Source organism: Molothrus aeneus, chromosome 21 (assembly GCF_037042795.1).
Source record: "Molothrus aeneus isolate 106 chromosome 21, BPBGC_Maene_1.0, whole genome shotgun sequence".
Classification (NCBI taxonomy): Eukaryota; Metazoa; Chordata; class Aves; order Passeriformes; family Icteridae; genus Molothrus; species Molothrus aeneus.
Window position 1 is genome coordinate 2,373,922 of NC_089666.1, and position 26,842 is coordinate 2,400,763.

Here is a 26,842-nt window from a genome sequence, read left to right on the forward strand (position 1 = left end):
ATGAGGGGAGATGGCCCTGACCTCAATGAGGAGAGATGGCATTTGGGAGACTGCCGTGACACAGTGAGGGGACACGGGAGAAGGTGGCCTTGGTTCTTTCACAGCAAGAAGGGATGTGAGGGGGGTAAGGGGAGTTGGTTCCCTCACAGTCCAGGGGGACAGCAGGGGACAGTGCTGTCGGGTGCCTGCTGAGTGGACACACAGTGGGTTTGGGGACATGAGGTGCTCACCAGCCACCCAGCCCTCCAAGCCAGGGCCCAGCCTGCAGCTTTGCTGCACTCTGGGATGCTGGCTTCAAAGGAAATTACCAATAGTGAGGGAAAAATGGCACCCCACCACCTCGGGCTTCAGCAGTGCTTCCTTCAGTTCTGCTCCAGCAACCTGAAATGGGGGATCCAGCTCTTTGTTGGGGTCCCTGTGCTGGTGGCACCATGGATCCAAAGATGGGCCATGTTGTTCCAGCCCAACCCTCCACCGGTGGGAACAGTTCATAAAAACCTCAAGTACAAGCCCCATTTGCCATCACAAGACAGAGACAGGAGTTGATGAAAAGGCTTAAGATAAATTACAAATAAAACCTGAGGCTGAGGTGAAGGGTTGTGACTTGGGGCTGGCCTAGCGCCTGCATCACCCAACCCTGGTAAATGAAAATGGAACTGAAAGTAAAAGCAATTAAAAAATGTGAAAGCCAGCAGCTTCCAGGAGTGCATTCCCTGCCATTCCCACCCCTTCCTCCATAAATAACCTCCTGGCAGGGAAGGAAAGGGCTGAGCAAGGGCTTGGATGGAAAAACCACGCCAGGCCAAGCCTGCTCTTTCCCTGCAGGAATGGCCCAGCCAGTTTAATTAACAGCTTTGGAAACCATGGGGGAAGGGGAAGGGTGCATGTGTTAAAACTGAGCCAAACCAAAAAACTTTTCCCAGCTCTCCACCAGCCTCTGGAGATACAGAAACATTGCATTAAAAGGGATCCCAAGGATCAGAGCTTGTCTTGCAAGTGGGGAGGAAGGTGACTCTCTCCTGCTGAATGGGGGGGGATTGAGGAAATCCTGAAACACCCAAGCCTGATCCCCAACAAATCACTGGAAAGACTAAAGTCAGGTGCTTGTAAAGCAGCCCAACAGATCCCACACACCAGTTTATGCTTTCCTGGTGAATTTTAGGATTTAAAGCATAAAGTATAAGGCAAACAAGCTGTACAGCACCAGCAGGTACGTGCATCCATTTGCATTCCTCCTTGCTCTGGAGGCACCAGATTACACTGTGTAATCCCATGATGGTTGGAGGGAGCCTTAAAGTCCCTTCCAACCCAAACCACTCTGGGATTCTATGGTAGAAGAGACTTCCTGGTGTCCTGCTGTTTTCCTGAATGTTTTGAATGCCCCAAGTATTTGTTTTACTTTGAGTAAAACGAGTTGGTTATAATCCTTTAAAGCACCCACCACACAATTATGGATTTACATGGAAAATTCCCCGCTCCCAGCATTTAGGCAGCTCCCATTCTCCTTAGAAAAGCTTGGGAGGATCCATCCCACTCCCACCACATCCTGGGTTGCTTCCCACCCTCTCCCCAAGTTTTAATTTTTTGCTCAATATTTGCAGCCCAAAGTTGGCATGGAGAACATGATCCCCAAGGAGCAGAGCCATCAGGTGCTTGTCATGGATGGAGAGAGAGGAAGCACAGAGTGAGTCACTGAGGGGAATCACCCCCTGCAGCCAGGTGTGTTACGTGCAAGATACTCCCAAGATACCACCTCATGCAGTGCAGTCATAGGGCACCTCAGTAATGCTGCCAGTGATCCAGGGGAAAATTAAAGAGGCACAAGAAACACTTCAGGAATTGCAGGATGGATGCCAGGAGGAAAAAAAAAAAAAGTATTAGGAAAACCATGGAAGAAACTGCTGGGTTATAAGGGTAAGTCAACAGTAAGCCCTGTGAACACCACTTCCATTTCCATAGGCACAAGTGGTTTAGTTTTAAACTCCTTCCCATTTCCATTTGTTAACAAAGAGACTGGGAACCAGACATTCCTTTGGCAGTGGCTGTTGGGAGGCATTTCAGTCACCAGCCACTCACATCCTTGTGTTTGACTCAGTGCTTTATTGGCAAGCACACAGCACCTTGTAATTAGCACAAGTAGTTGCTGGAGGTAATTATGTCACAGTCTAGTGGTTACTTCCGGGGGTCCTGGCACCCCCAGTTACCCCAGGGAATGAGGCACAGCAGATAATCAGTGTAAGGTCACAGTGAGTCAAAAGCCAGGTGGGCCAGCAGGATTTCCCAAATCCCATTCTGGTGACAAACTGGCCCAAAAAGTGTTTTCCCTTGGCAAAGCCACACCAGGCACGTGCTCAGACATGGGACTGCAGAGGGGCTGATGGAGGCACTGCAGAATTCCTGAGCAATGGCTCAGTCGTGTTCCTTCTGCTGACCATTCCTTGAACTACTCTGAGGCAGGAAATTGCATGAAGGAACGCTCACCTCTGCATCCCCCTCCTGCTCTTAATGCATCCATGTGACTGCTCAAAGAACCTCCAGCTGATATTTTTAAACTCCAGGCCTCTGCAGGAAGTTTTTAGGAGACCTCTACTCCTAAAGGCCCACAAAAGATAACCAAGGAAAACACCAACTTGGAGTGCACATTTATTGCATGGGGCCTGACCCTCTCTTAGCTGTATAAAGGCTGCAGATTTCAGGGTGCCAATCAATGCCCCCATTCATGGAATCCCAGAATGGTTTGGGTGGAGGGACCTTAAAGCTCATCCCATTCCACTCCTGCCATGGGCAGGGACATTTTCCACTGTCCCAGGCTGCTCCAAGCCCCGTCCAGCCTGGCCTTGGACACTTCCAGGGATCCAGGGGCAGCCACAACCTAACCTTGTTAAGCTTCAGGACATCAGGCCAATTCAGACTGGGAAAATCCTAAGCATGAACACAACTGTGCCATTAATCACAATTTTTACACATTACCAAAATAAAACCGCCTTCATCAAGCAGAGCAGACAAGGCCCAAGTGCTCAAAGTCGTTTTGAACCAGAGCATTCAATCCTTAAATCATCTCCCAGCAGAAGAAATCGCAGCAACCCTTGGGCCAATGTATGATGAGGCTGTAGTAGCCCACACATCAAACCTTCCCTTTTCCCACCCTGAGAGCTGAATTCAAAATGTTGTTTGCATGATAATGACCTCACTTAGCTCTAACAGTGACACCAGCATCACGTGCAGAGCTCTGAACACGTGAGGAGGAAACCACTGCCCAGTTTGTCACGGTCACTGAATCATAACCCATTGTGTTTGTGTCTCTCACCTGACACCAGCACCCACAGCTCTGGTTTGCAGGCATTTAAAATGGCCAAAACCTCAGTGCTGTTACAAGGAAAAGTGCAAGTTTTTAAAGGTCTGAAAAAGGAACTGTGGGGCATTGTCACTAACTTAGGGTTAGTGACTCTGCCCCAAGTTTCAGAGGAGGAATATCCTCTGTGCCTCCCTACTAAAACCTGTTCTACTACGTGACACTAAGAGAATGGGACTGCAAAAAAGCTATTTCTAACTAAAACTCTAATGAGCTTTCCAGGGTTTTAAATGCCAATATTTTTAATGTGCCAAGAAATTAGCTTCCAGCACCAGAAAAATAAACCTCCATCTGCTAACTGGGCTGGAAGTGAGGTATTCAGGTAGGAGACAAGGAGCGTCCCATTCACTTTCCCAGCAGACAGTGCCACAGCCAAGTTTTATGTTTACTCTGATGCTTTTCCAAGTCCTCCATGAAGGACCCAACAACCCATCCCCAAAGAAAGGGAATACAGGAATTTCCCAAGTCTATTCTCAGGCCCTCCCAATCTTAATAATTTTACCTACAGATTTCTACTCACTCTGTTCAAAATGGCAGCATTTATGTTACAGAAAATCCACTGGCTTTGGGAAAAAAAGCACTGAAGGATTTGAGTGCAGAGCTGCCAACCTCAAAAATACAGACAGACCAACCAAGCAACATTATGATAAAGTGTTTATTCATTTTTTTTTAAATATCAAATTTTTTTTACACATAATTTGTTGATAAACAGTCCCCCAATATTAAAAAAAAAATCAAAAAAGAATCAAGTGTGTATTACTTTGGGCAGAACCACATCCCATTGATGACACACCCACTCCTCTCTTCAGCCGCCTGCGAGGCTGCAGCGTGTTCAGCCCACAAGAGTCAATGACACAAAACACAACCAGCTTTAGGATTCCTGAGTATTGATTCCCTCAAGTTCCCTACGTGAGTCTGTAAAACTCTGAAGCATCAGTCAAAGTGTGACCCAAACCGCTGCGCTTCGGATCACGGACTCAGCCTCGTCTACACAGTGCAGGAAGAAATCTCGAGCGCTCAGAGGGGAATGATGGACATGATACTGACCTCGTTTCCCAAGCTGACTTCCGAGAGAGGCAGGCAGAAACACCTCTGGATTTCTCCTCTTTGAATTTCTGTTAGAGTTCTGGGGAGCCGTTTGGCAGGAAGTCCAAGTCTGGTGAAGCAACCTCTAGGACCTGCTCCTCCTTTTGTTCATCAATGGCATAGTTTTACAGAAAACTGATCTGAAGTTGAGCATTCAGCAAGTACACTTAAATATTGCTACTTTTGAGAAGAGGAGACAGCAAGAGGGAGACACAGAAGAGGGGAACATGGAGGACATACAAGGTTAACAGTCCTGGAGACCAAGTGTCTACATAGAAAGTTAAACATACACAGCAAGGAGGCAGATTGTCCTGGTAACAGCGTAGCTCAGCTCTGTCCTGCAGCAGGTAAACATGCCAGGGACAGTCATCAGGAATATTCCCCCCTCTTGTCAGAATTACCCATGCCCAGAAACTTCCAGATGTTGGGATTCCACTAAACATCACCCCTGTGTTCACCTGTGGCCTCGTGTACACAAACACAGTCACCAAGAGGCCAAGTGAATTCCTTCAGTATTTTTAAGGAAAAAAGTAAATCTCAGAGACCAGGAGTGGTTCCAGGGCACACCCAGAAAGGAGCTCTACAGACCCACATGGGTCCCCACAGGTGCTGGCAGCTTTACAAAGCAGCTTCAGAGCACTGCTTTACTCCCTAGAGCTGGACTGCCATGGTGAAATCCCTTTGTTAAGTGATGTGACTTTAGGACACACTGCAGCAGTGGTTAATGAGGAGGGGGAAGAGAAAAGAACAAAGTGCCTGATTTTAGGCTGGAATACCTGGCTCCTTGGAAACCTGAAGAGCTGTTGGTGGCACCTCTATCCCCCGCTGTAGCCAATCAGCCACAGCACTCTGCCATCCCTCCTCTCCTATAAACACTCCCACTCTGAGGGCCAGGCCAGCACAGGGAGCAGTGAAGGGATGCTGGAGGCTGAACAGAGGATGTGCGTGCGCATGCAGCAGAGAGGACACACGTTGAAACAAAGACAACTTTCAGACAGTGTTGGCTAAGCACACATTCTGTTACATTTTATTTTAACCTGAAGTACTCACCACTGCCCCAATTTTATACTAGATCTTGCTCCTAAAAAAATTATTCACTAATTTAGCAGCACATAGCCATTCACTCAAAGCAATGCTTGGAAATGAAGAGATTTAAATCACCAGGCTTGGACCTACTTGATAAAAGAGTTTTAGAAATATTTATCAGTTGGGGGTCAGGGTTTGTTTCTAGCAGTCTGGGAAGAGTTACCCATGGAATTCTAGCACTATGGATAAATGCTTCCATACAGCTTTGGCAGAAGGGCAGGATTCAAAACTTATATTTGACAAGGAATAAAATTGAGCACTGAAGCAGATTGGCTGATGCTCTAAAGCTTTTATAGAATAAATTCTCTATGTGCAGCCTAAGTCAGCGTGGCCGTGAGAGCAGAGCCTGTCACCAGCTTGGTGCAGAGCAGCACCACTTGGGCCAGCTGAGCAACAGCTTCTGAAACAGAGAGAGTGATACAAGGGGCTAACACTGAGTGGCAAACACTGAGTAGCCAACATCTGCTGCTCCAAGCAGCTGGCAGTACATCCACACACAGGCAAAGGGTGCAGGTTCAGCTCTCCCCCATCCAAGAGAGCCAACCTGGCCCTGGCTCCTGTGTTACTTTGCTCCCAGGGCCACCTCACCGAGCCCTGCAGTGTGATTCAGGAGCAGATTCAGCCATCTGAGGTTGCTCTGGATCTGGGAGCCTCACTGCTGCTGCTTCTGATGGTGAACCAGATGCAGACAGGAATGGATCTGAGAGATCCTATTTCCTAAGGCTTCTAAGGAGACCTGCTGACACTGTACTCCTGTACCAGCCCAAGCTTGCCCTTCACAGAGGGGCTTCTGCTGATCTGAGGTGCTCATGGGAAGGAGAATATTAAACCAAACCTTCAGCAGGGGTAACTCTACCACCTGCCCAGTGAAGATGAGAAAGCTGCAGTCTGGCCCCAGTAATTCATTTTGAGCAGAGCCTCAAGTGAATCACTGGATGCTGCTCCAGACAGCCAAGCACTGCTTCCCTCATGGTGGAATGGAGGGATGTCAGCCAAACCTGTCTGGGAGCTCCAGGTCCGGATGGTACCGTCCCAGCTCATGGAGAAGCTCCATTTGACAGCAGAATGCCTTAAAGCCCTTTATTACTCCAAAGGATCTCCTGGCTGCCCAAGTGTCTGAGGCAAATCTGACACCAGCACTCAATGACAGCACAAACTCCTGGGAGGTGACAGATGAAACCAAATCGGTGTTGTTTTTAAATGCCACCTGCATAAAAACAGCCCAGCACACACATAGGAGACCTGCTCAAGCAACAGGGAACACAAACACCAGGACATAGGCCTGAGACAACCACAAGACCACATGGAAGCCATGAACAAAAATGTGTTTGGTGCTGCTGAGCCATTGCTCCAGGTTCAGCTCAACGTGTCAAGTTCAAGACAAACACCAAACACAAAGCCACTTCTGAGATTTGCAAGTGGGACTGAATCAAAGCTCCTACTTAAAATTTTGTTTCAGCCACGCCTTCCTTTCCCTTCCCCAGCCCTGACAGAGTTTTGGGGCTTTGCAGAGCATCACAAAGGAGTTCTTCCCCCTCAAAAAAGCATCTGGAAAGGGCTTCCTACAGCGCAGCCTCGGTGAGGCCTCACTGCTCAGGTGACTCACCAGAGATATCCCGGAAGGCCACGATGGTTGTAACGCAGAAGCCACATCAGTGCATTTGTTCTGTGACCCTGCTGGGGAGCCCTCGCTCTTGAGGAGGTGTCAGAGTCAGATGAGCACCCCCAGCCATGGCATTCACAGCCACGAGGCCAACCAACCCCAGCCATCCAGACAAAGCACAGCAAAGCAGATTCTTCCTTCTTCCAATCACAGCCCTGTGTGGAGCCACTGAGATGAAGTTCATTCCTCCCCTGGCACAGGCAGATTTAGAGCCGTAACACACAGTTGGTTTGTTAAACAAATTCATCATTAAGGTTTAGCCTTAAACTGGTTGAGCTTGTTCTTTTTTGCATGAGGAAAAACATGATGTGGGCAAGGCTAGAAAAAAATGTAAATACTCTTTTTCCCTCACCCCCCACCCCCCCATCCCTATAATAGTTAATACCAGCATATCTCCAAATAAGTTAAAATGTATCTTGTAAGTTTTGGTAGCACCAAATTCTATCCCTTCCCTTCTTCTATCCCCATGTTGTAAACTGGAACACACTGGCCCAAGAGCATCACAGAATATTCTGAGTTGGAAGGGACACACAAGAATCATTGAGTCCAACTCTAAATCAAAGCATAAAAGGGTTTGGCAAAAATAAGCATCAGCCTTCCCCATGCACACACGAAAACCCACGCTCCCCAAAAACCCCTCACTCCTCTGGCAAAAGCCTTACACATCCAGGAGCATCTACACACCTTTAGTAGCTGCCAGAATAATTTCAACAGCTGGATGTTGGGTTCCAAGGAGCTGCAGCACATCCAGAGTCTACACTGGACTCAGTGTGCACCTCCCTCCTGTGCATGTATGGCCAATTCCCATCACAAATTGCTTTGTGCTGGACAGGGCAGTGAGCACAGTGGCTGCTGCTCTTTATTCATAGCATTGGAGGTTATTCTAAAATCGTACATTTAAATAAAACTAGTAGTTTTAATCCAGTATGCATGATTAAAAGCTATCCTGTCCACACAATGCAAGGATGTTTTCTTTCCTTTCAAAGCCCAAATCTAACAAGTGAAACAGAAGAGATGTGTTACTTTGGCTGCAAATAATTATAAAAATCTGGCTCAACATTCTGCTCGTCCATTGTGGTGTGTAATTGAGATACTCCTGTAGAAGAAAAGATCCCCCAGTCAGCTCCCTCTTCCACAGTTACGTGGGAACAACGATGCTCTTGGCTAGCAAAATGAGAAGAGCAAGATCTGCGTTTCCACCCGCTTGTTCCAAGGCCTGGAGAGCTTCCTGTGGGGTAAAACCAGCACCAAGGATCCGGTCGACATCAGCCACGGGGAAAGCAGGGGGTGAAGAAGCCCCTGCTTCAGTCAGTCTGGTATAAGCAGCTGGGGGGCTCAGCAGTGGTTCCTCACTCCCACCCAGGGGCCATGGACCTGCAGGAGCAGCACTGCCACTTCTCCCAGGTGCTCCTGTGAACAGGCGCTGAGTATCCTGTGGTGCTCCCTCACCCGAAGCAGGTGTGGAGGAAACAGGCGTGCTCTGCTCCAAAGTTGGACTAGGTGCACTCTGAGAACCTCCTGCCAAAACCTCCCTCTGCTCTGGGCTCTGCTGCTGGCCAGGGGTGGCTGCAGAACCCAGCACGCCCACATCGCTCTCACCTGAACCCTTCTGCCTCTCTAAAGCACCTGCCCCGAGCACAGGCTGCCCAGCACTGACGGGCCCAGTGCTGATGTGCTCTCTGCCAGAATCACAAGGCTGGCTCCCCTCTGCTTCTCCACCCTCAGACCTCATCTCAGGGAAGGAACAGCTCTGTTCCTGGCTGGCTGGATCCAAGCCTTTCTGCTCACCTTCAGGAAGTCCCTTCTGCTGCACTGCTGGCTCTCTCTGAACTGTTTCCAGCTGGGAAACTTCTTCCGAGGCAAGGATCTTGCATTCTCCTTTCCGACTGATAACCAAGAGTTTGTGAAGCTCTTTCAAGGCTGATGCTAGAGGGAAACATTGCTCTTCTGAAGGTTTTCCTGCATCCATGTCCAGCTGTTGGGTGCTGGAGGGGGAAGAGCTGTCTGCTGCCAAATTAGCCGACTCGTGATACTCTGCAGGAATTTCACCAGTGCTTTGAGACTGCAGGACATCACTGGTGGAAAGTGGATCACTCAAGGAGGATGGAGACTTGAGCAACTCCACCTCCATGGAGAGGGCCTCCGAGTTCAGGTTGGAAATATGTCTGTTCTCAGTCTGCTGCTTCTGCTGCCCTGCTGAGCTCTGTGCTTCAGCTGCAGCCTGCTCCACTGCATCTATTTCCATGACGGCTTCCGTGTGCACGTGGCTAAAGGAGGCTGACAGTTGGATACTCCCTTTCACACAGGAAAGACCTGCTCTCTCCAGTTCATCTCTCATTTCCACGGGAGGATTTTCTGGCTGTTTGGCTTCTGCCACAGCAGGTTTCTCAACCCCACCAACACAGCAAGGAGGTTCTGGGTCAGTTGTCTCAGTTTGCTCCTCAAGATGTTCCTTTTCTGGCTCTTTGCACATCCGATGGTCTGTGGGAAGCTCATGTTTTTGCTCCTGCTTTGAAGACAGATAGACATCTTTATCCTGCCTGTGCTTGGCAGCAGCGTCATCCAAATGGACTTTTGTCACTTCCAGAGGATGTTCCTGACCACGATCTTGTTCTTTATTACATTCCTTTAAAATGTCAGCACTAAATGTTTCTTTGAGTGTCTTCTGTGAAAGGCAAGCTGGATTGGAGCAGGTTCCATCTCCGGTGTGCAGAGAGGGGTCATTATTTGCCAAGGAAGAGCTATTGGAATGATGCTGTAATACCAGAGCATGTTCTTTTTCTGGGGTTATCTGGTGATCAGGTGAAGAGTCAGAAGTCTTGACGGCTCTAGGATCAATGGGCTCTGCAAGGCTGGATTCGGATGAGCAAATTGAAGCAGGGGCAGAGACAGAACGATCAAGTAACTGATTTGTGGGATTAGAGATCTTGGAATTTAGTCCTGAAGACTGGACTGGATTTTGAAACCCATCAGAAGCTGGTAATGAGGGCATTTCCAGTGAGGTAGTTTCTTTGTCACTATTCTCTATGGAAGACAGAAGGAAAGGAGCAGTCAGGACACAGCAGAAGCACCGTGGCAGCACAAACTGGAACGGGTAGCTCTAAATACCTGGTCTGTGGCCCACTCCAGCTGCAGTAAACACACACTACATGCATCAAGGCTTCCGACGCTCTGTTTGGATTAGGAAACAAACACACCAAACTCGTGTTAGCATTCAGAGCACACACCATGCATGGTTACAGTCCTGCACAGCTCCCCTCCTGACTGTCCAGCACAACGGCACGGAGGCTGCAGGAGCTCCTGCCTCCCAGAAAGATTCTGCCTGGCAAATTTGGCACATCGAGGCAAGAATAACTCTGCCAGAGCACAATTTAAAGGCTGGTCTGTACTGGCTAGTGGGTCACACTAGACACTTGGTAAACTCTACACAATGTAACAATGTGTCTTGTGCCATTCTTGTTTGTTCTGCCTTTGGCTGGAGATACTCAGGAGACACATTTCAGAGATAAGGGAACTGAGATGGCAACACAGTTCTTGGGTTGTGCTCCCAGCAGTGCCATCAGACCCGAGAGAAGGTGTCCAAACACCAGCTGGCTGCTAAAGGGAAGCGTACAGATTGTAGGGGGAAGGAAATCCCCCAAAAGAACTGCTGCCCAAGGCTGGGAAGAGCAAAGCAAAGGAGAAAACCCAAAAGTCAAGTCCAGCTTGATGCTTCCTTGTCCTCACAGGGAGCAGATGAATTGCAGATCTCTATCAGAAGCACTGAACACTGGCTGTAGTTATCAGGGGAGATTAAGTGACCTTATCTTGCTGACAGTCTGATCTCGCTGATGTATCAGCATCCAGCACTCGTTAAATCACTCACAGGACCTTTGCAGGAATGCCTGTCCTGACCCCACAGCCCAGGATCACACACCCAGGCTCTGTGCTCTGTGATTTGCTGCCCTTTCCCTTCCCAAACTCAGTGGTTTTAAACACACACCACTGGTTTTCCTGGAGTCTCTTTTTACAGGAGTACTGGGGCACAGCTTGCCATGCCTACACCTCCAGCCACAATTCCCTTTGAATTCCACAACACAACAGAAACGGGCCTGTCCTCACCTTTTGTTCTCTGTTCCTTTTATTCTCTGGTAACTAAAACCAGTGCAGTACCTGCTGGGACACCACCCTGCTGCTCATCTTTCCTAAGGGTGGCAAAGAGCTTTGTGACAGAGGATATGGATGAAAACCAGAGGGATCCTTTCTGTTTCTATGTGGAATGATTACATTCGTGTCTCTGCTCCCAAACCAACCCTTCAGGGAGGAAGCAGAACTGTCTTTTGACCTGCTGGATCACTAATTAGGGTATGATCAGACACATCAGGGATTTGCATTGAGGTAGCAGCAGGAGCTGGTTTTCCACCAAGCTCTCCTCAGTGTCATCCTTCCCCTGGGGGAGGCACAGGAGCTGAGTCCCAGCCCCACCAGGGATATTGATCCAGCTAAAACCAGGAACAAACTCTTCCCCACAAAGTGCACCATCAGGGATTAATTCCTCTCTGTACCAGGAACAGCCTGAGCTGTTTGTGGTGGCACTGACTTGGACTGAGGCTGCCTGGATGAAAAGGTGTGTGTGGGATGAGCTGCCTGGCTACACTTCCTCCTCAGCAAAACAGCTCCAGTTTTGCTGCCAGGTTTGTAAATCCTCCACGATCACTGAGTTCCCCAGTGGTGGGAAACTGGCACAAAAGAGCATCAAGCCCTCAGAGGTAAATAAGGATGTGGAGGTCCTGGATCTCAGTGAACCCCACCACCACCTCAGCTGCCTTCCATAAATGCTGAACCATCAGCAAAGCAGCTGACAGAAATCGTGAGGCTCCCTAAAGTGGACTTCAGGGGATTAAATAAAGCTCAAGGATAATCCAGGTGCATTCAAAACAAGCACTTTAATAGCCTCCAGGTGCAGGCAGCCATTTGTGTTGTACCATCTCCTGGAAGGCAGCAAAAATTGCTCCAGTTATAAAAGAACACACGTGTTGTGGGGAGCTGAGCTTCTTTGGAGCTGCATCACATTCTCTTTCTGTCCTTCTTCCGTTTTCTGTTTTTTCCTTTCTTGGTTTTCTTGGTACCGCCTAGCAGCAACTCAAGTTTTGGAAGAGAGAAAAAAGGAATGTGCTGACATTTTAGGATACAGCCAACAAAAGCCTATGGGCCAGAGGCTAGAACTGTGTCTAGAACTGTCAGGACTGTCACAGTCAATCTGAACAAGAGCCACTTCTGTGCCTCGGTGTTCTATGGGCACTAAGTGAACACACAAAATGGATTTCCTATTCCCATAAATCTTTTACATTCCTCTAGGGCTCAGCATCAACAGAAAGTGTCCAAGTGCTGACTAGCCTGAACAAAGCCTCATGGTCCTTAGAACCATATGTGGTACATAAGCAGCTTGGATTTAAGTAATTTCAGGCACTTTTCTGTTTAAAAAACTTGTCTGAAATACTTTTATTGTAAAGACTCATAGTTTGGGCTGAGGTTTGCTTGTTATTTAGTTCTCTTTCAACTGAGAACTAAATTTAACCAACCATAATATCTGCAAAGCCTCATTCAAAGTGGAAATATATTCTGAAAGCTAACCAGGCTCCAGGTTTTCACAGGAAAGAGCTGATATTTACACCTCCCAGGCTGTGGGAACAGACAAGAGCCCAGGCTCCTGAGCCTGACCTTTAGCAACATCAAAACCCCATCACAAGGTCAAACCCGTGCTTGTGTTTCTCTCTGCTGGCTGCAACTTCAGTTAACAAACATTCAAATTTGGCTAGAAAAGTCACACATTTAAACTATTTCATACTGATTCATTAAAGCCAGACCTTCCTTCTGAGGTTTTTTACATTTCTGGAAAACTTATATTCTTAGGATGGAAGAAAATGGGCCAAAGGGAGCAATAAGTGCAGTCCCGTGCTCCCCTTAATGTTATCAACTTCGTTATTTATAACCAACTGTTACTCTTTGGGTTGTGCAACAGTAACTGGGAGGTGTTAAAGAAAAATTTCAGTGCATTTCAACTAGATATATATATATATATAGATACATATATATATATAAATATATATAAATTTTAGTATCTAATAGATATATAAATATACATATAATAATATATGGTTAAATCTTTTTTTCTCATTTCAATTTTAAATATGGGCACACCAGAGCCTTAAAATATTAGCAAGCAAAATGTTGAAATCAACTTGATCAGCTTAAATCTGACCCAGCAAAGAGTTCTACATGTGTGTAGGAAGCAGAATTTACTGTGTTCTTTCAGAGGAAAAATGAGCAGTAAAACTCCAAGGTCTCTAGAGAACTCTTGGATATAAAATGTTATCTTTAAAAGTTTTGGAAAAGGCTTAAGGAATACACCCTGAGGTATTCACAGCTTCTCTGGAACACAGGGAAAAAATAATGAATTTTCCCTTCAGCTAAAAGCTGAACTAAGGGAGGAATTGAACAGAAAATTTGAGTTTCAGACTGATTTTGGCTCATAGTTCAGCTTTCAGCTATTTGGCTGAAAATAAAATCACTTTGCTCAATTTTGCAGCCACCAAAACTCCATGTGGCCATCTGTGCAGCATTTGGATTCTAGGGACACTGGGAACAAAACTGCAGGAGGGTGAAAGTTTTCTTTGCAGGTCATATTTAAGGCTGAGGATGTGAATTCAGCTTTTGAACTTCTGAGCAACTGCAAGGAGGCAATTCCCCCTCCAAGGGCACCAGCATCATTCCAGGGAAAAATGCTGAAATAGTGCGAATTCTAAAAATTGTCATGAACTTTTGTCACTGCTACAGCTGCTCTATTTTTACGTGGTGCAGCCAATAAGAGCAGGGTTTTGGGAGCCTCCCCAAAGCTGTGCTCACACGAGGCTGCAGCAGCAGCAGCACAGCTGAGCCACGGCCCTGCCGGGAACAACAATGTGATCCCAGCCACAGACAACCATTAACCTCCACAGCTTGAAGGCCAGGAAACCAGAGCAGGCGGGAAGCTGCAGGGAGAGCACCAAATCAACAGCTAACAGCCCTGAATGCCTCCATGCAGGTTTTGCAGCCCAGAAAGGAAGAGAGAAGTGCACTCAGAGGCCACAAGCAGGAATAAAGCCCCTTCTCTCCACTCTTTACTGGCTGCTGCTGCTCCCAGGAGCCGGAAGGGGAACTGCTCACAGACATCCTGACATGCAGCAGAAAAAAATGCACAGATTCCTGTTCCAAGTGAGCTCCTGCTGGTACCTGCTTCCTCTACGGATTTCTGTATTGCCTCTGCGAGCTCCTGGTCGGCGATGTCCTCGGGCCGCACGTCGTCGCGGCCCGCGCCGTACGCCAGCCGCGCGCACTCGGGCAGCTCCCCCTCGGGCAGGAAGGAGGTCTGCGAGCCCGTGGTGCCGATCACCAGCACGTTCTTCTTGAGATCAATGGAGCACTGCAAGAGAGCATCCGCACGTCAGGGCTGCAGAGAGCCAGGTGGCTCCTGGGATAAAGGGAGACGCGAGGTCAGGCAATCTGTCTCCAATGGACAGCTAAGGGTGGGCCAGCGGTATCAGCTCTAACCAAAGGGCCCCATCTGACTCAATTTCTAATAAATCATTCTGTTGGAAAGCTCTGAGCATCTTTGATCAGAGAAAAAGCTCCAGGCAGCAGCCAGATGCCCTAGAGCTGTCCATGATGGATGTGCTTCCAGCCTGGAAGATAATCCACCATCAACTCTCCCCAGGAAAATCCTATGAATTCACAGGCCAGGCATTTATGTTGCACTTCTCGCTAAACCTGCAAGAGCCAGGTAACTGTTTCAAAAGAGGTTCTGATACCTGATGCCTCTTAAGCATATCCAGTCCTAGGAGCATGTCCATGGGCTGCTCTTCAAGGATTGAGAAGGAGCACGCCAGGAAATCCCCTTCGATCTGCACCTGAGCTGAAACACAAGGCAGAGAAGTTCCCACTACAGCACAACAATCTGATTTCTGCTCTTCCACCTGGGAAGGGAAAGGTCTGGGACAATCTGAAACCAGCACTCTGATGCACCGTTTTGGCCACAGAAAGTCTGGCCCTGTGCAAGCCCCAGGACTGCCAGGCCTGCCATGGTCCCAGAGTAATTATTTTAAAAGCTGATGTGCCTGAGAACCTCCTGTACTGCTTCTCTGACCCTCCAAGCTTGAGGGCTGCAAACAGTTTATTAGAGCACAAGTCTAAGTAGCAGCAACAGGAAACAGAATCGATTTTTTGGTAATAAGGGCAGGGACCTCCATCCAGAATAGCTGCACAAGAGCACAGAGGCTTTTCTTTCCAAAGGAACAGCAAACACTGTACTGTGTGGGAACCCTTCCTGAGTAGCTCACGCTGCCCAGCAGTGCCACCTGAAACAGGGAAGGTCGTGGTGTTTCACAGTCACTCGGGTTTTGCCCCCAGAGAACGTGTCCTGTGTCCTCTGTGTGTGCAGGAGCTGGGACTCCCTCACCCCCAAGTGTTACAGCATTAAATGAGACAGAGTTCTGTGCCCAAGACAAACAAACACATTTCAGATGCACTTTGATTTTACTCTGCAGGAGCTCCTAGCAATTACAGCACCGATCCTCAGTGCCAAGACTGCAGGAAATGCAGTCAAACCCCTGCTAAAGCTGCCCCAAAAATGCCAGTACTTACCTAAGTGCACTCTGCCAATGATTTTCTGTGTCCCAACACCCTTAGCAATGCCAGCCCACCGCCGATCCACCAGCCTCATGATGTTGCACCTTTCAGCACAGGCTTGGCTCATGATGGTCATCTGGGCACCTACCAGCAACAGAACTCGTGTTAAATCCTCATGGCTCAGCACAAACTTTTATTTTCTCCTGAAGAGCTTAAAATCTGGCACTCAGAGGCTGGGAAACCAACCCACCTGCCCCAGGGCATAAAGGCTTCCTGTGAATCCCACTGTGCTGACCTGGCTGCCCACACGTGGGTCAGCACTGACCATTACTGTAGGGATGGAACAAACCCAAGAACTTCTCCTTGCAGGATGTGGATGGGAGCTACCACGTTAAAGGCGTGTGCAATCTCCCAGTCTGTAAAATGAGGTAAGACACACACACATGGCAGAGACCTTCCAGGCATGGAAGTCCCAGAAACTCTCCCAGGAGCCCTAGTCCAGGGTGTTCCCACACTGCTTATCCCAACAATCTGCTCAACCAGGCTGTGCTCAGGGTTCAGTAAAATGCTCCAAAATCTTGTCATGCATTGCTTTATTGAAGGATATTTTGGGGAAACTACTGGAATGTTGACTGTTGGCCTCAGTGATGGAGAGTGTGGAGAAAGCACCTGAGTCCACAAAGGCTTTCACGGGGTGTCCATTGACTTTGCAGTTGATGTAGAGCATCACCACCTGCCCAAAGCTCTCGGGTGCCTCTTCCATCGCTATTGTCATGTTCTCTTCAATGTTTTGTTGCCTGAATTTTGTGGAGAAGAGAGAGAAAGACCAAAATTTCTGTCACCCAGACCTTGTAACATCCCTCTGATTCACAGACAGACCTGGAAATCCCACCTACTGCTGCTCACCTTACAAACACACATTTAAACCACAGCAAAGGCTTCTTCCTTAGTGAAGCACAGAGCTGGGAGCTGAAGATTGCTAGGAATGATCTCAGCTGAGTGCAGAGACAGTGAGTCACTCCCCAGCAGCCACTGCCCCTTCCAACCCCTGCCTAACTCACACCTCAGCTCCTGACAGCCTTGTGTTGCCAACAGGACCCTGATGTCCATGTTAACCTGGAGAACTGAGAGAAAAAACCTGTGGATTCATTAGTCATGCCGAGGGTACATGGAGGTGTTGCCAATAGCTACATCACTGGAATCCCACACAGCAGCTGAACATTAAAATCCTCAGGTTTCCCTGGTATCTTTCTTTTTCCAGGCTAGGAAAGGAAGGAGGTGAGCAAAATAGCAGAAAGAACACCACCATGAGCACCAGCCCTTGGTGCAAATTCAAGCCAACAAAAAAAAATGCTCTTCAAGAAATCCCTCAAAGCCCCAGGATAATCTTGGAAGTGATGGGCATCTGTAGTGACTGCATCCAAAACTGCTTTATCTCCCCAAAAAAAGGGGAAAAGACTTCAATTCTGATGCCATTTCATTTTTCACTGAGTGGGGTGTGACATTTGGGGATGGCTCAGCCCAAACAGCTGCAGAACCTTGGGCATCCCCTTTATCTGTCCCTCATCTAAGGAAGAAGGGAAGCGTTCCTGTGCCTCTGAGAATGTTTCACTCCCTACAAATATCTATTTTCTGCATTTCTGGGTCTTTATCTGGCACCAACACCTTGTCAGTGGCAATGTGAGAGCACTCCTACCACCAGTGAATTCTGGTTCTGACCAACAACGGGTCTGTAGCAGACAGACTTTTTGTTATCAGGGGAAAACCACCAGCCATGAACCGACTCCAGGATTTACCACTCAGCTGAAGAAATCAAGCCTCAGCCCAACACAATTACATCTGGAAGGCAGCAAGAGGGAGCGAGCTGATGAGCAGGATGCATTTCTGCAGAGCCTCTCATCAGTGAATTAGCCAGACATGGAACAATTAGCAGGATGCAAAACCAAATCTCGAGGGCAGCTGGGAGGAACAATGCCCTGTTGCTGTGCAGAGCTCAGCTGGGAGACAGCGCCAGCCCAGCTCTTGGCTTCAAAACACGCCCCAGGCACCGGCCTCAAGAGGAGATGTGCTCTCCACAAGTGCTCCAGTGAAGCAGCTCAGGCAGCTCCAAGACAACACACACAGAGCACAGATAACAGTGCTGTCACCTCGTGTCACACAGTCACAGAATGATTTGGGCTGGGAGAAACCTTAAAGCCCACCCAGTGCCACCCCCTGCCATGGGCAGGGACACCTTCCACTATCCCAGGTTGCTCCAAGCCCTGTCCAGCCCTGAACACTTCCAGGGATGGGGCAGCCACAGCTTCTCTGGGCAGCCTCTGCCAGGGCCTCCCCACCCTCACAGGGAACAACACTCTGTGATCTCAGTGGGACACATCTCAAGGATGGGGTGCACCTCCATGTTCCCAAATCCCAACCTTCCCACGTGCAAAGGTGGCCCAGAGCATTGCAAACAAACTCCTTGGTACAAGGAATGTGCTTAAATTCTGCCTTCTCTGAGGAAAAAAACCACCATGGATGGAAGCACAGAGCAGTTTTTTCTCCCCAGAGAGGACCCCAATGCCTACAAGCCACTTTGGTTTGTTACCTTATGTCTTCTTCTATCTTGGCCTGTGCCTCGAGATCAAAGGGGTCGGCGGAATAGAGCCGGATCCTCTCCTGCTCGCGCCGGGCTCGGTCCTGCTGTTGCTCCAGCAACACCCTGGTGAATTTCTCTGCGGGAACAGGGAGAGAAAGAAATGCTTTTTACTGGAAATTACTCTTGCAAATCAAATTCTGGCACAGCAAATGCTTCTTTTGATGCCAGCTGAGGAATAGACTCAGCAGCACACAGAGAAAAGCTTCCTCTGAGGGCAGCGTGGAAGGACCTCAGAGGATCGGTGGCAAACTTGGGAACCTGCCGAGATGAAAAGCAACTGGACAGAGCTCGCTCTCCTCATGCTCCTACCCAAACACTGCACAATCAAACTCAATTTCCTGGCACATACACTTATATAGGGGAAAAAATTTAAAAAAATACACAAAGGCTAATGACAAAACTCCTTTCAAACCCAAGGAACGTGGCAAAACCAGAGATTATAATCCCTAAAGCTGAATGCCTACCACTGGAATGAGGAGGTGCTAGCCAGGTCTAAATGCACATTTTAAGATCACAGTTTTTAGATTTCCACTTTCCAGATGGCCTCTGGCCATGTTTTACTACTTGAATGGGATCATGTACGTCCCCAAAAGGCCTTGGCAGCCCTGGAAGCTGCTCTGGCTCAAAGGCTGTTATGTGCTCAGGGAGGCCTTGGGTATATTTGACTGTTGGATTTTTGAAATCAGGCTTTTGTACAGCAGGTGCCTTCATCCAGCACAGCCACAGGGCACGGATCTCTGCAGATATTTGGGAATCCAAGCTGGAGCTGAGCTGGATCTGTGCCCAAACACTGCCAGCAGCAGCAGTGCAGCACAGCAAGGGAAAACCAGCCCAAACCACTTCCTCCTGACAGCCCAATGCGGCAATTTGGGACGGAAAATGCACAACTGGGTCAAAGCCTGATGTCCACAGACCAGGCAGAGCAGCAGAGGAGCCAGTTCTGGGTGTCTTGGGCTTAACCTCTGGTTTCCTGTGCCAAGAGCAGCACCCCTGCTTAAGGTGATGGGAAAAACTCCCAGCAAGATGCATGAAAAAGCCTGAGAGTGCAAAAAAAGCTTCAGCTCTGGATATGAGCTAAAGGCAGAGTTAAAAACAGAACAGGCTGACAACGTCCATGGAAGTTCCTCTCTGGTTTCCTCTAACAGAGAAAAATCACTCAGATTTAACCCTGAGAGTGGATAAAATCTCCTGCTAGAAGCTTCTTCTCTTCATTTATTTCTCCACACTCAACAGGATTTATTTCCCAACTAAACATCCTGCAGAGGTTCAGGAGCTCATCTACTGCAGCCCAAAACTCCTCTATTTTCACACCTAAAGGACACCAGAGTTCAAATCTTTCACCACAGGAAGAACAAGGGACCAACATCAGCTACAGAAGAAGCAAAGGACGAGATTTCAACTGTGCCCAAAACACACAGACACTTCCAAGATTAACAGAAACCTACACATTTATGACTATTTCTATTGAGAAAGTTCCTACACCATTTCCTTGTTCTTTTCCCTCTCCCTTTCTGCAGTTCACTTCCACAGCACAAGGTCACTATGGACAGAGCTGGGTTTGGAGTGTGCTGCTCTCTGCTGAGTCCCAGCTGGGATGCAGCAAACACACCACCTTCATTGGAAAATGTGCAGTAAGGAGTATCTTAGTGTAAAAATCAGGAGCTGAGTCACTTGTGTTCACAGACATCCAAATTGTCTGTGCCTCTTATATTTCTGAATAGGAGATATTAAAGAGGATATTAAAGATGGCAAGCAGGAGAAATACACCCAGAAATGGAGGACCTCTGCCTCGAGCGCTCTCAACTGGCACCTTTTATCTGCACCTTTCATCAAGGAATGCAGCAGACCCCAGCCCGTTAACCCCCGGGGCTGCCCCTGACGGGAGCTGACCCCGCCCCAAGCCCAGCCCCAGCCCCGGCTCACCGAGGTCCCCGCTCAGCAAGGCCTCGGCCAGGGGCGGGTTGCGCTCCTTGAGCAGGGACAGCTCGTGGGGGTTGGCCAGCAGCATCTCCCGCAGCAGGGCTGGGTTGTCCAGGCCCTGAGGGAACGAGGGCGCGTCCGGGGGCGAGGGGCGCGGCCGCTGCGCCGGGGGCGGCGGCTGCTGCGAGGATGTCCCGGGAACGGCGATGCTGCTGAAATCGATCCTGGGCAGACCTGAAAGGAAGGGCACAGGTGTCGGTGCTTCACGGTTGCAGTTCTGCTGGGAAAAGCACGGGAAGGAAGAGCTGCCCTCAATGCTTCAGCAGAGCAGCAGTTCGTGATGGAAGCACAGCCACGTCCCCGGGTTACTGGGTTAGCAACACTGGCTCATTTATGTAACTGGTCTCACCTGTCTGCCCCATTTCTAATCCCCCGAAATGCACTTGCTGACTAGTTATTCCCTGCTTAACAAACGTGAATTCCTCATGGAGGGACTACAGGGCTAAACCCAGTGGCTCTGAGGCACTTCAGAGTCTCTTGGGTTAAAAAAAAGCAGGGGGAAAAAAAAGTATTAACAGTCCTGCAGACCTGCATTGCAGGTACCCATCCTCCAGCTGAGGCAGGATGAGGACCTCAGCAATGCTCCCACGCCCTTCTCAGCCTATGGCACCTTTCCTAGGGATATTTTGTCTGAGATTTGCTAGGAGCAGCTGTGCAAGGCAGGACAGAGGCGCAGGGCTCCACTGAAGACATTCCTGGAGAAGCCTTTGGCATGCACACATGATTAAGCCACTGGGTTTGGCAAGATGTGGCTTCTCAGGGAATCTGTCACAGGACAGGATCAGGACACACATCCATAGAGGCTGTTCCTGGTCTGAGCCATGCACATCTGCACCATCAAATCCAGCAGGAAGGGAACTGGTGGTTGTAGGAAACTCACACACTTTTACCAAGCCTGTTCTGAACCAGTCACCTCCTCACTGCCTCCACACTTCCCCAGAGGAACAGTAAAATAGTGTTGCCTTCCTCAGAATAAAACACTGAATCAGAAGCCTCTGGGTCACTTACAAGCCCCCCTGTCTCACCCCAGCCAGCCTCCCCCCCTCAGCACTTTGTGCTAAAGGACACTGCCAGAGCTGGTGCTGGGCAGTGCTGGTGAATCCCTGAGGCCCAGGCAGAGCTGGCACGGGCCTGTCTCACCTGGGAAGCGCAGGGAAGGCCGTGGCTCCACCGTCTCCTTGTGGCGCAGGATCACCACGTCGCCGTCCTTCAAGCCATAGGAGGCCAAGGACCGGTTGTTGTCGGTCAGCGGCCGCTCGGCATAAACGATCTGTGCCAGGAGAGCCACCAGGCAGAGAAGAAGTTAAAACAAGACCAAGATGTTATTTCGTTATAGGAGAAGAAAAAAACCATTCCAATAAATCCTGCGGATCCATCTCAAGCGTCAGAAGGGAAGGTGTGATGTCTTCACAGGCCTCAGGCACAGCAGGGCCTCGACACGCTCCTGCCTGGACAACACGGGCTTGGTCTTGCCAAAATCCAGCTGTGGCACCATGGAGAAGGGCCAGTCTCCCCTGATCAGAGGCCAAGATCATTAGAGGGAAGCAAGTCTTGACCAGGACTGTCTGTCCACATTCCCAAACTCCAAACTCCACGATTACACAAGCCACAGGCATTTTCTACAGCGTTCCCTGCCCCAAGTCAGCACCCACTGACCCTGGACAACTGCAGACATGCCAGCAGCACCAATCCAGGTAGATCCAGCCCAACATCCATCATTCTGCCTCTTGCCACAACACAGCTCCCCAGAATAACCAGTTTTACAGGGACCTTATTCATTAGCTCAGTGCTTTCCAGTTCACTCCAGTGATGCAACTCTCCAGGCCCAGAGCACTCAAAGCTCTGCTCCCATCAGTCCATGCAGGGAATCAACTTCTTGTGACTACAAAAAACAAAGTCACATCCATTTCTACTTTGATAACCTGCTTTAACAAGGGCTCCATAGACTAAACATAAAAACACAGAGATAAAGGTGAATAATCCCCAAGGAACATTTCCATGAACATCAGACCTGTAATACCTACAGAAGCCCTAAGTTGTGGGAAAGCCCAAAACGTAACATAAGCCTGGAAGAGAAGCTCCCAGAAATGGCATCTGGCAACATGAAGGTTTCTGTGCTGTCACTGGAGCACAGTGAGACCAGGAAGATCAGCCCAGCACCTCCTGCCCTGGCAGCAGCCCAGAGTATGGAGAACTCGGCCTAAACCCCTCAGGCACACGATCAAATTTCACAAATACCACCTTGTTTAGCCAAACTCTTTGGGGCTGGGAAAGGCCAGTTCAGCAACAACACGTTTGCCACAGGTTGGGGCTGGCTGAACCACGTGGGAGCAGCTTTGGCAGTCCTGGCAGGGACGGGCTGCAGCTCTGCCTGATGCTATCACAGGGAGCAGATCCAAAACCACAATCACTACCTGTCTTCAGGTCTGGCTGACACTACAGCAACTCCAACATCTTACACACACTCTCCCTGCAGCATTCAGCAGTGGAGACCCATCAGCAGCAGCAGTACAAGGCAAGACAAGGCAGGAGGAACACAAATGACCAGAACCTCATGGGGCAGCAGTCAGAGATTTGGGGAATTGCACACGATGGAAGCAGGCAGGAGCTTCCTGCCTCCTCCCCTCCACCAGAGTGTGCAGCCTCAGCGCTGCCTCACACCCCAGGTCCCTCTCAGGGCCCATGGGCAGCGATTTGAAAGTGAGTGGCCTCCACCCCAGAGCCCAGAGGCACCACCGAGGTCAGCTGGTGCTGGCAGAGCCGGGCACAGCCTCTCACGTTACCGGCCTGAGGCAGCACCGCCACAGCACAGCCAGCGTGTCATAAATCCCAGCTGCACACCCAAATCTGAAATGGCACATTCCCTGCGCAGACACTCTGGAAGAGACGAGTTAATCAGTTTAAGTGAGGCTTTACCTCTGTCATCTTGCTGGGATTGGATTTATGAGCGTTCAGCCTTACATCCCAGACAATGAATTAAGCGCCTGGCACTCGCCATGTCCATTAGCAGCACAGATCAATCCACTGCTGACCCATTCTGCCCCACTCTTAAAACAAACTGATTGGATTTTGCTGCCTTTTGATTGTCTGGTTGGTGGCAGCTCTGCTGGCTGGCAGGCACCAGACACGGGTTCTTCTGGAGGTGACTCAGACAGGGATGCAGGCACCATGGATTCATTGTGCACAGTGCCAGAGGGTAGAACCTTCCTGTGGAGCAGGGAACCCCAGGCAGGAGTGCTGGATACCACCTGCAGCCATCCATCAAGCCAACTCCTGGGCCCATCAAATATTCCTGAGCATGGCACAGATGGAGGGCACGCAGAGAAAATAAATGAGGGGAAGGAATGAAGAGCGTGGCTCTGATGAGAGCCTCCTGTCCCCTCTCCCAGAAAGCCACGGCCTTGGTGTGTGGAGGAGACTGCAAAGTCAGATTATTTCCACTTGCCTTGCCCAGCTCCTCTTATCACCACAGCCACCAGCAGCTCCCTCTGTTATCTCAGACCTGTGCCCACAGCGTCCCTTGGACACCTCACAGCTCCCTGCCCAACCCCAAACTGCAGCACCCAGAATTCACTGCCCAAACCAGCAGAGAACAAGGCTGGGATTAACCCTCCTCCACATACTGAGTGGTTTACTCCACCCTGCATGACCCTTACAGTGAAATTCATCCTCTCTAGTGCCAACATAGCACCTTCAATGCAACATTTACCTTGGCTGAGGAAAAAGGGTAGAAAACAGCCAAGTTTGGTAAATGTAAAACTGCCTATTTGTGATTTAACAATGCAAAATCCTTCCACACAAGGAGCTGCCTCTCTGATAACTTGTATATTTTAAGTTTCTCATAGAATCACTGAGGCTGGAAAAGCTCTCCAAGATCATCAGGTGCAATCCCCACCTTGTCCCCAGCCCAGAGCACTGAGTGCCATGTCCAGGCTTTCCTTGGACACCTCCAGGGATGGGAACCCCAAACCTCCCTGGGCAGCCCCCGCCAAGGCCTGAGCACCCTTCTCCTGTGAAGAAATTCCTCCTGATGTCCAACGTGTTCTCCCCACTGAAGGTCCTCAAAACACCTCACAAACACCAGGCAGGAAGAGAAGAGAGAGGAGTGACAAATAACAGCCTGGCAAGCACGGCACGACGCGGCTCAGGATGATGCACGGGTGGCAGATGGATGAGCAGAAGGAAGCAGAGGTGGCTACAAAAGCGCAGCGCTGCTCCCCTCGCCTGGGGCTGGCAGCACCCAAACCCCACACAGGTCAGCTGGGCTGGAAAAACTCAAACAAGGGAGCTCCTGACCAAAAACACACAGAGAAGTGACCCCTCGCTACCCTAAACCAGACCCGGAGCTGCAGGTCACCATGACACAAGGGACAAAGGTGACAGTGAGGAGTTTATGCTCCAGTTCATGCCTGGAGATGTCGAAGCCACAGCAGAGTCCCCCATGCAGGAGTTGTCCCCAGACCTGGGAACTCACTGGTGCCTGTGACAGCCACGGGAGGGTTGCTGGGAACCTTTGTGTGAGGTGGGTTCTCCCTTTACAACTGCCAAAAATCAAGAGTTTTTTTCCTAAAAGAGAATTCACCCTACCTGGATTTCCTGCCCCTGCTCTGAGACTGTTTTCCTGTCACCACCAACCTCCCATTCCAGAAAACAAGGCTCTCCCACGGCAGAGGGAAAGCCAAACATCGGGAACCTGCTGGGTGAGGGACACCACAGCCCCGGGGCTGCCCCTGCACCAGCTCTTCCAGCGCTGACTAATCTCGGTTTGGCTGGAAAAACACTTTGTTAATTTAGACTGGGAAAAGGCTCGGGAAGCAAAAGCCACCACCGCCAAACTCCACAAACTCTGCCAGGCACGGCCGGCGCCGAGGAAAGGAGCCGACACCGCCCTGCCCAGGACAAACGGGGAGGAACGGCCAAACACGCGGGACTGAACCCAAAACATGAGCAAAGCCCAGACAGATGGCCCAGAGCCGCCCCCACACGCTGCCTCCCCCGTGTTCTGGCACAGAGCGAGCCCTGGATCCGGGCTGGAGAGGGATATTTGCTGGGAAAACCACACGGACGTGCCTGTTCGGTCCCCACACCTGTGTGGAAAAAAGGGACGAAAAGACTCAATGCGCCCTTTCCGCCCCAGATATGGCAGGGGTTCGATGGGATAAATAAACCCTTTCCCGAACATTTCAGCCCCATTTCCCGGGCTTTGAGGACACCACGGGCCCCCACCTCCCCCGCGGGCTGACTCCTGCTCCCCTCGCTCCAATTCCTGCCCCGTTGAAGCATCAAATTCCTCCGAAACCTCAACATAAAACAAACCAAAACAAACCCACATTATCTTCTCTCCTTCAGCTGCGCGGCGGGCGCGGACCGAGACTTTCGCGGAGGGGCCACCCTCAGGCACCGGGGGCTCGGAGCCCTCTCCCGAGCGGATTTTGAGGGAAAAGCGAGGTTTGATTCCCCCCAAACCCCAAAGGTGCGCGACGGGAGGGACCGGAAGGGACCCGCCGCCCCAAACAACCTCAAACTCTGGATGGCCGGGGCGGATCCCAGATGGACCCGGCCGCTCCCAGTCCAGACCCCGACCCTGCGGGAGAAGGGGCACGGCCGCTCCCAGCCTGGGGGCACCGGCCGGGCCCTCCGCGGCGCTCGGGGCGGGGCAGGCCCTGACCTGGCTCTCGGCCGCCGGGATGCCGGACTCCAGCTCGCAAAGGGCGCGGAAGTTCTGCAGCTCGAAGTCGGCGTCCACCTGCAGGTTGAAGGTGATCTCGGAGCGGTCGCGGCGCAGGCAGAACACGGTGAGCAGCATGGCCGCCCCCGCCCGGACCCGCACCCGCCGCCGCCACCGCCGTCAAGCGCCGCCGTCGCAAAGCGCCCGCCCCGCCGGTCAGGCGCCCACGTCAATCGGAGCCGTTCGGCCAATCAGGGAGCGCCGAGCTGGAGGCCCCGCCCCTTCCCCGCGCCGGCACGGGGGCGGGGCCGGAGGGGCCCGGGTGTCACCGCCGGTCCCCGTGTCCCCTCTGTGTCCCCAGGGCACCGCCGATCCCCGTGTACCCAGGCCGCCGCCGGGCTCCCCGGGGCTCCTCTGGGCTCCCCGTGTCTCCGGGTGTCACTACTCACTGGCGGTCCCGATGTCCCCAGATGTCCTCCAGCCTTTCCAGTCTCCCCAGGGATCCCTGTACCCCTGGCGGTCCCTGCTGTCCCCAGGTGACCCCCGGGATGTGCCCTGCCCTGGGTGTCCCTGTGTCCCTGGTGGTCCCTGTGCCCCACCTGCTGCCCCCACGGCTCCTCCACCTTCATCCTTTCATTCACTGGTTCCTCTGACCCCATCACTCCCACTGTCATTTCCCCACCTTCCATCCCAAAACAGCCCAGGTGTACCCCAAGAGCCACTCAC

General features: G+C 50.5%; 2 protein-coding genes across 3 annotated transcripts; both read right to left on the reverse strand.

Moving 5' to 3' along the window:
- Nucleotides 1-3,989: 3,989 nt before the first annotated feature.
- RSC1A1 (regulator of solute carriers 1) lies at nt 3,990-10,257 on the reverse strand. The gene has a single exon (XM_066564066.1). The coding sequence runs from the start codon at nt 10,177-10,179 to the stop codon at nt 8,326-8,328; it is 1,854 nt and encodes a 617-aa protein (XP_066420163.1). The 5' UTR covers nt 10,180-10,257; the 3' UTR covers nt 3,990-8,325.
- DDI2 (DNA damage inducible 1 homolog 2) lies at nt 10,101-26,254 on the reverse strand. Of its 2 annotated transcripts, XM_066564068.1 has the most exons (10): nt 26,117-26,254; nt 21,589-21,718; nt 20,392-20,622; nt 18,418-18,544; nt 16,500-16,627; nt 15,846-15,974; nt 15,014-15,117; nt 14,439-14,628; nt 10,296-10,358; nt 10,101-10,211 (listed from the first exon to the last, which is right to left on the reverse strand). In XM_066564068.1, the coding sequence occupies exons 1-9, from the start codon at nt 26,252-26,254 to the stop codon at nt 10,342-10,344; spliced, it is 1,194 nt and encodes a 397-aa protein (XP_066420165.1). In that variant the 3' UTR covers nt 10,101-10,211; nt 10,296-10,341. The 2 variants fall into 2 exon arrangements, with proteins under 2 accessions (XP_066420165.1, XP_066420164.1); XM_066564067.1 differs by lacking the exons at nt 10,101-10,211; nt 10,296-10,358 and adding an exon at nt 12,209-12,298.
- Between the last annotated feature and the right edge of the window lie 588 nt (nt 26,255-26,842).

What these genes read in the sequence shown, in the direction of transcription:
- RSC1A1 (XM_066564066.1), bottom strand. Translation starts at nt 10,179, where the DNA reads ATGCCCTCATTACCAGCTTCTGATGGGTTTCAAAATCCAGTCCAGTCT.
- DDI2 (XM_066564067.1), bottom strand. Translation starts at nt 26,254, where the DNA reads ATGCTGCTCACCGTGTTCTGCCTGCGCCGCGACCGCTCCGAGATCACC. An exon ending in TCCCGGCGGCCGAGAGCCAG is followed by an intron (nt 21,719 to 26,116) that starts GTCAGGGCCTGC and finishes CTCCTGGCACAG; the next exon opens with ATCGTTTATGCCGAGCGGCC. An exon ending in GCCTTCCCTGCGCTTCCCAG is followed by an intron (nt 20,623 to 21,588) that starts GTGAGACAGGCC and finishes CCTTCCTTTCAG; the next exon opens with GTCTGCCCAGGATCGATTTC.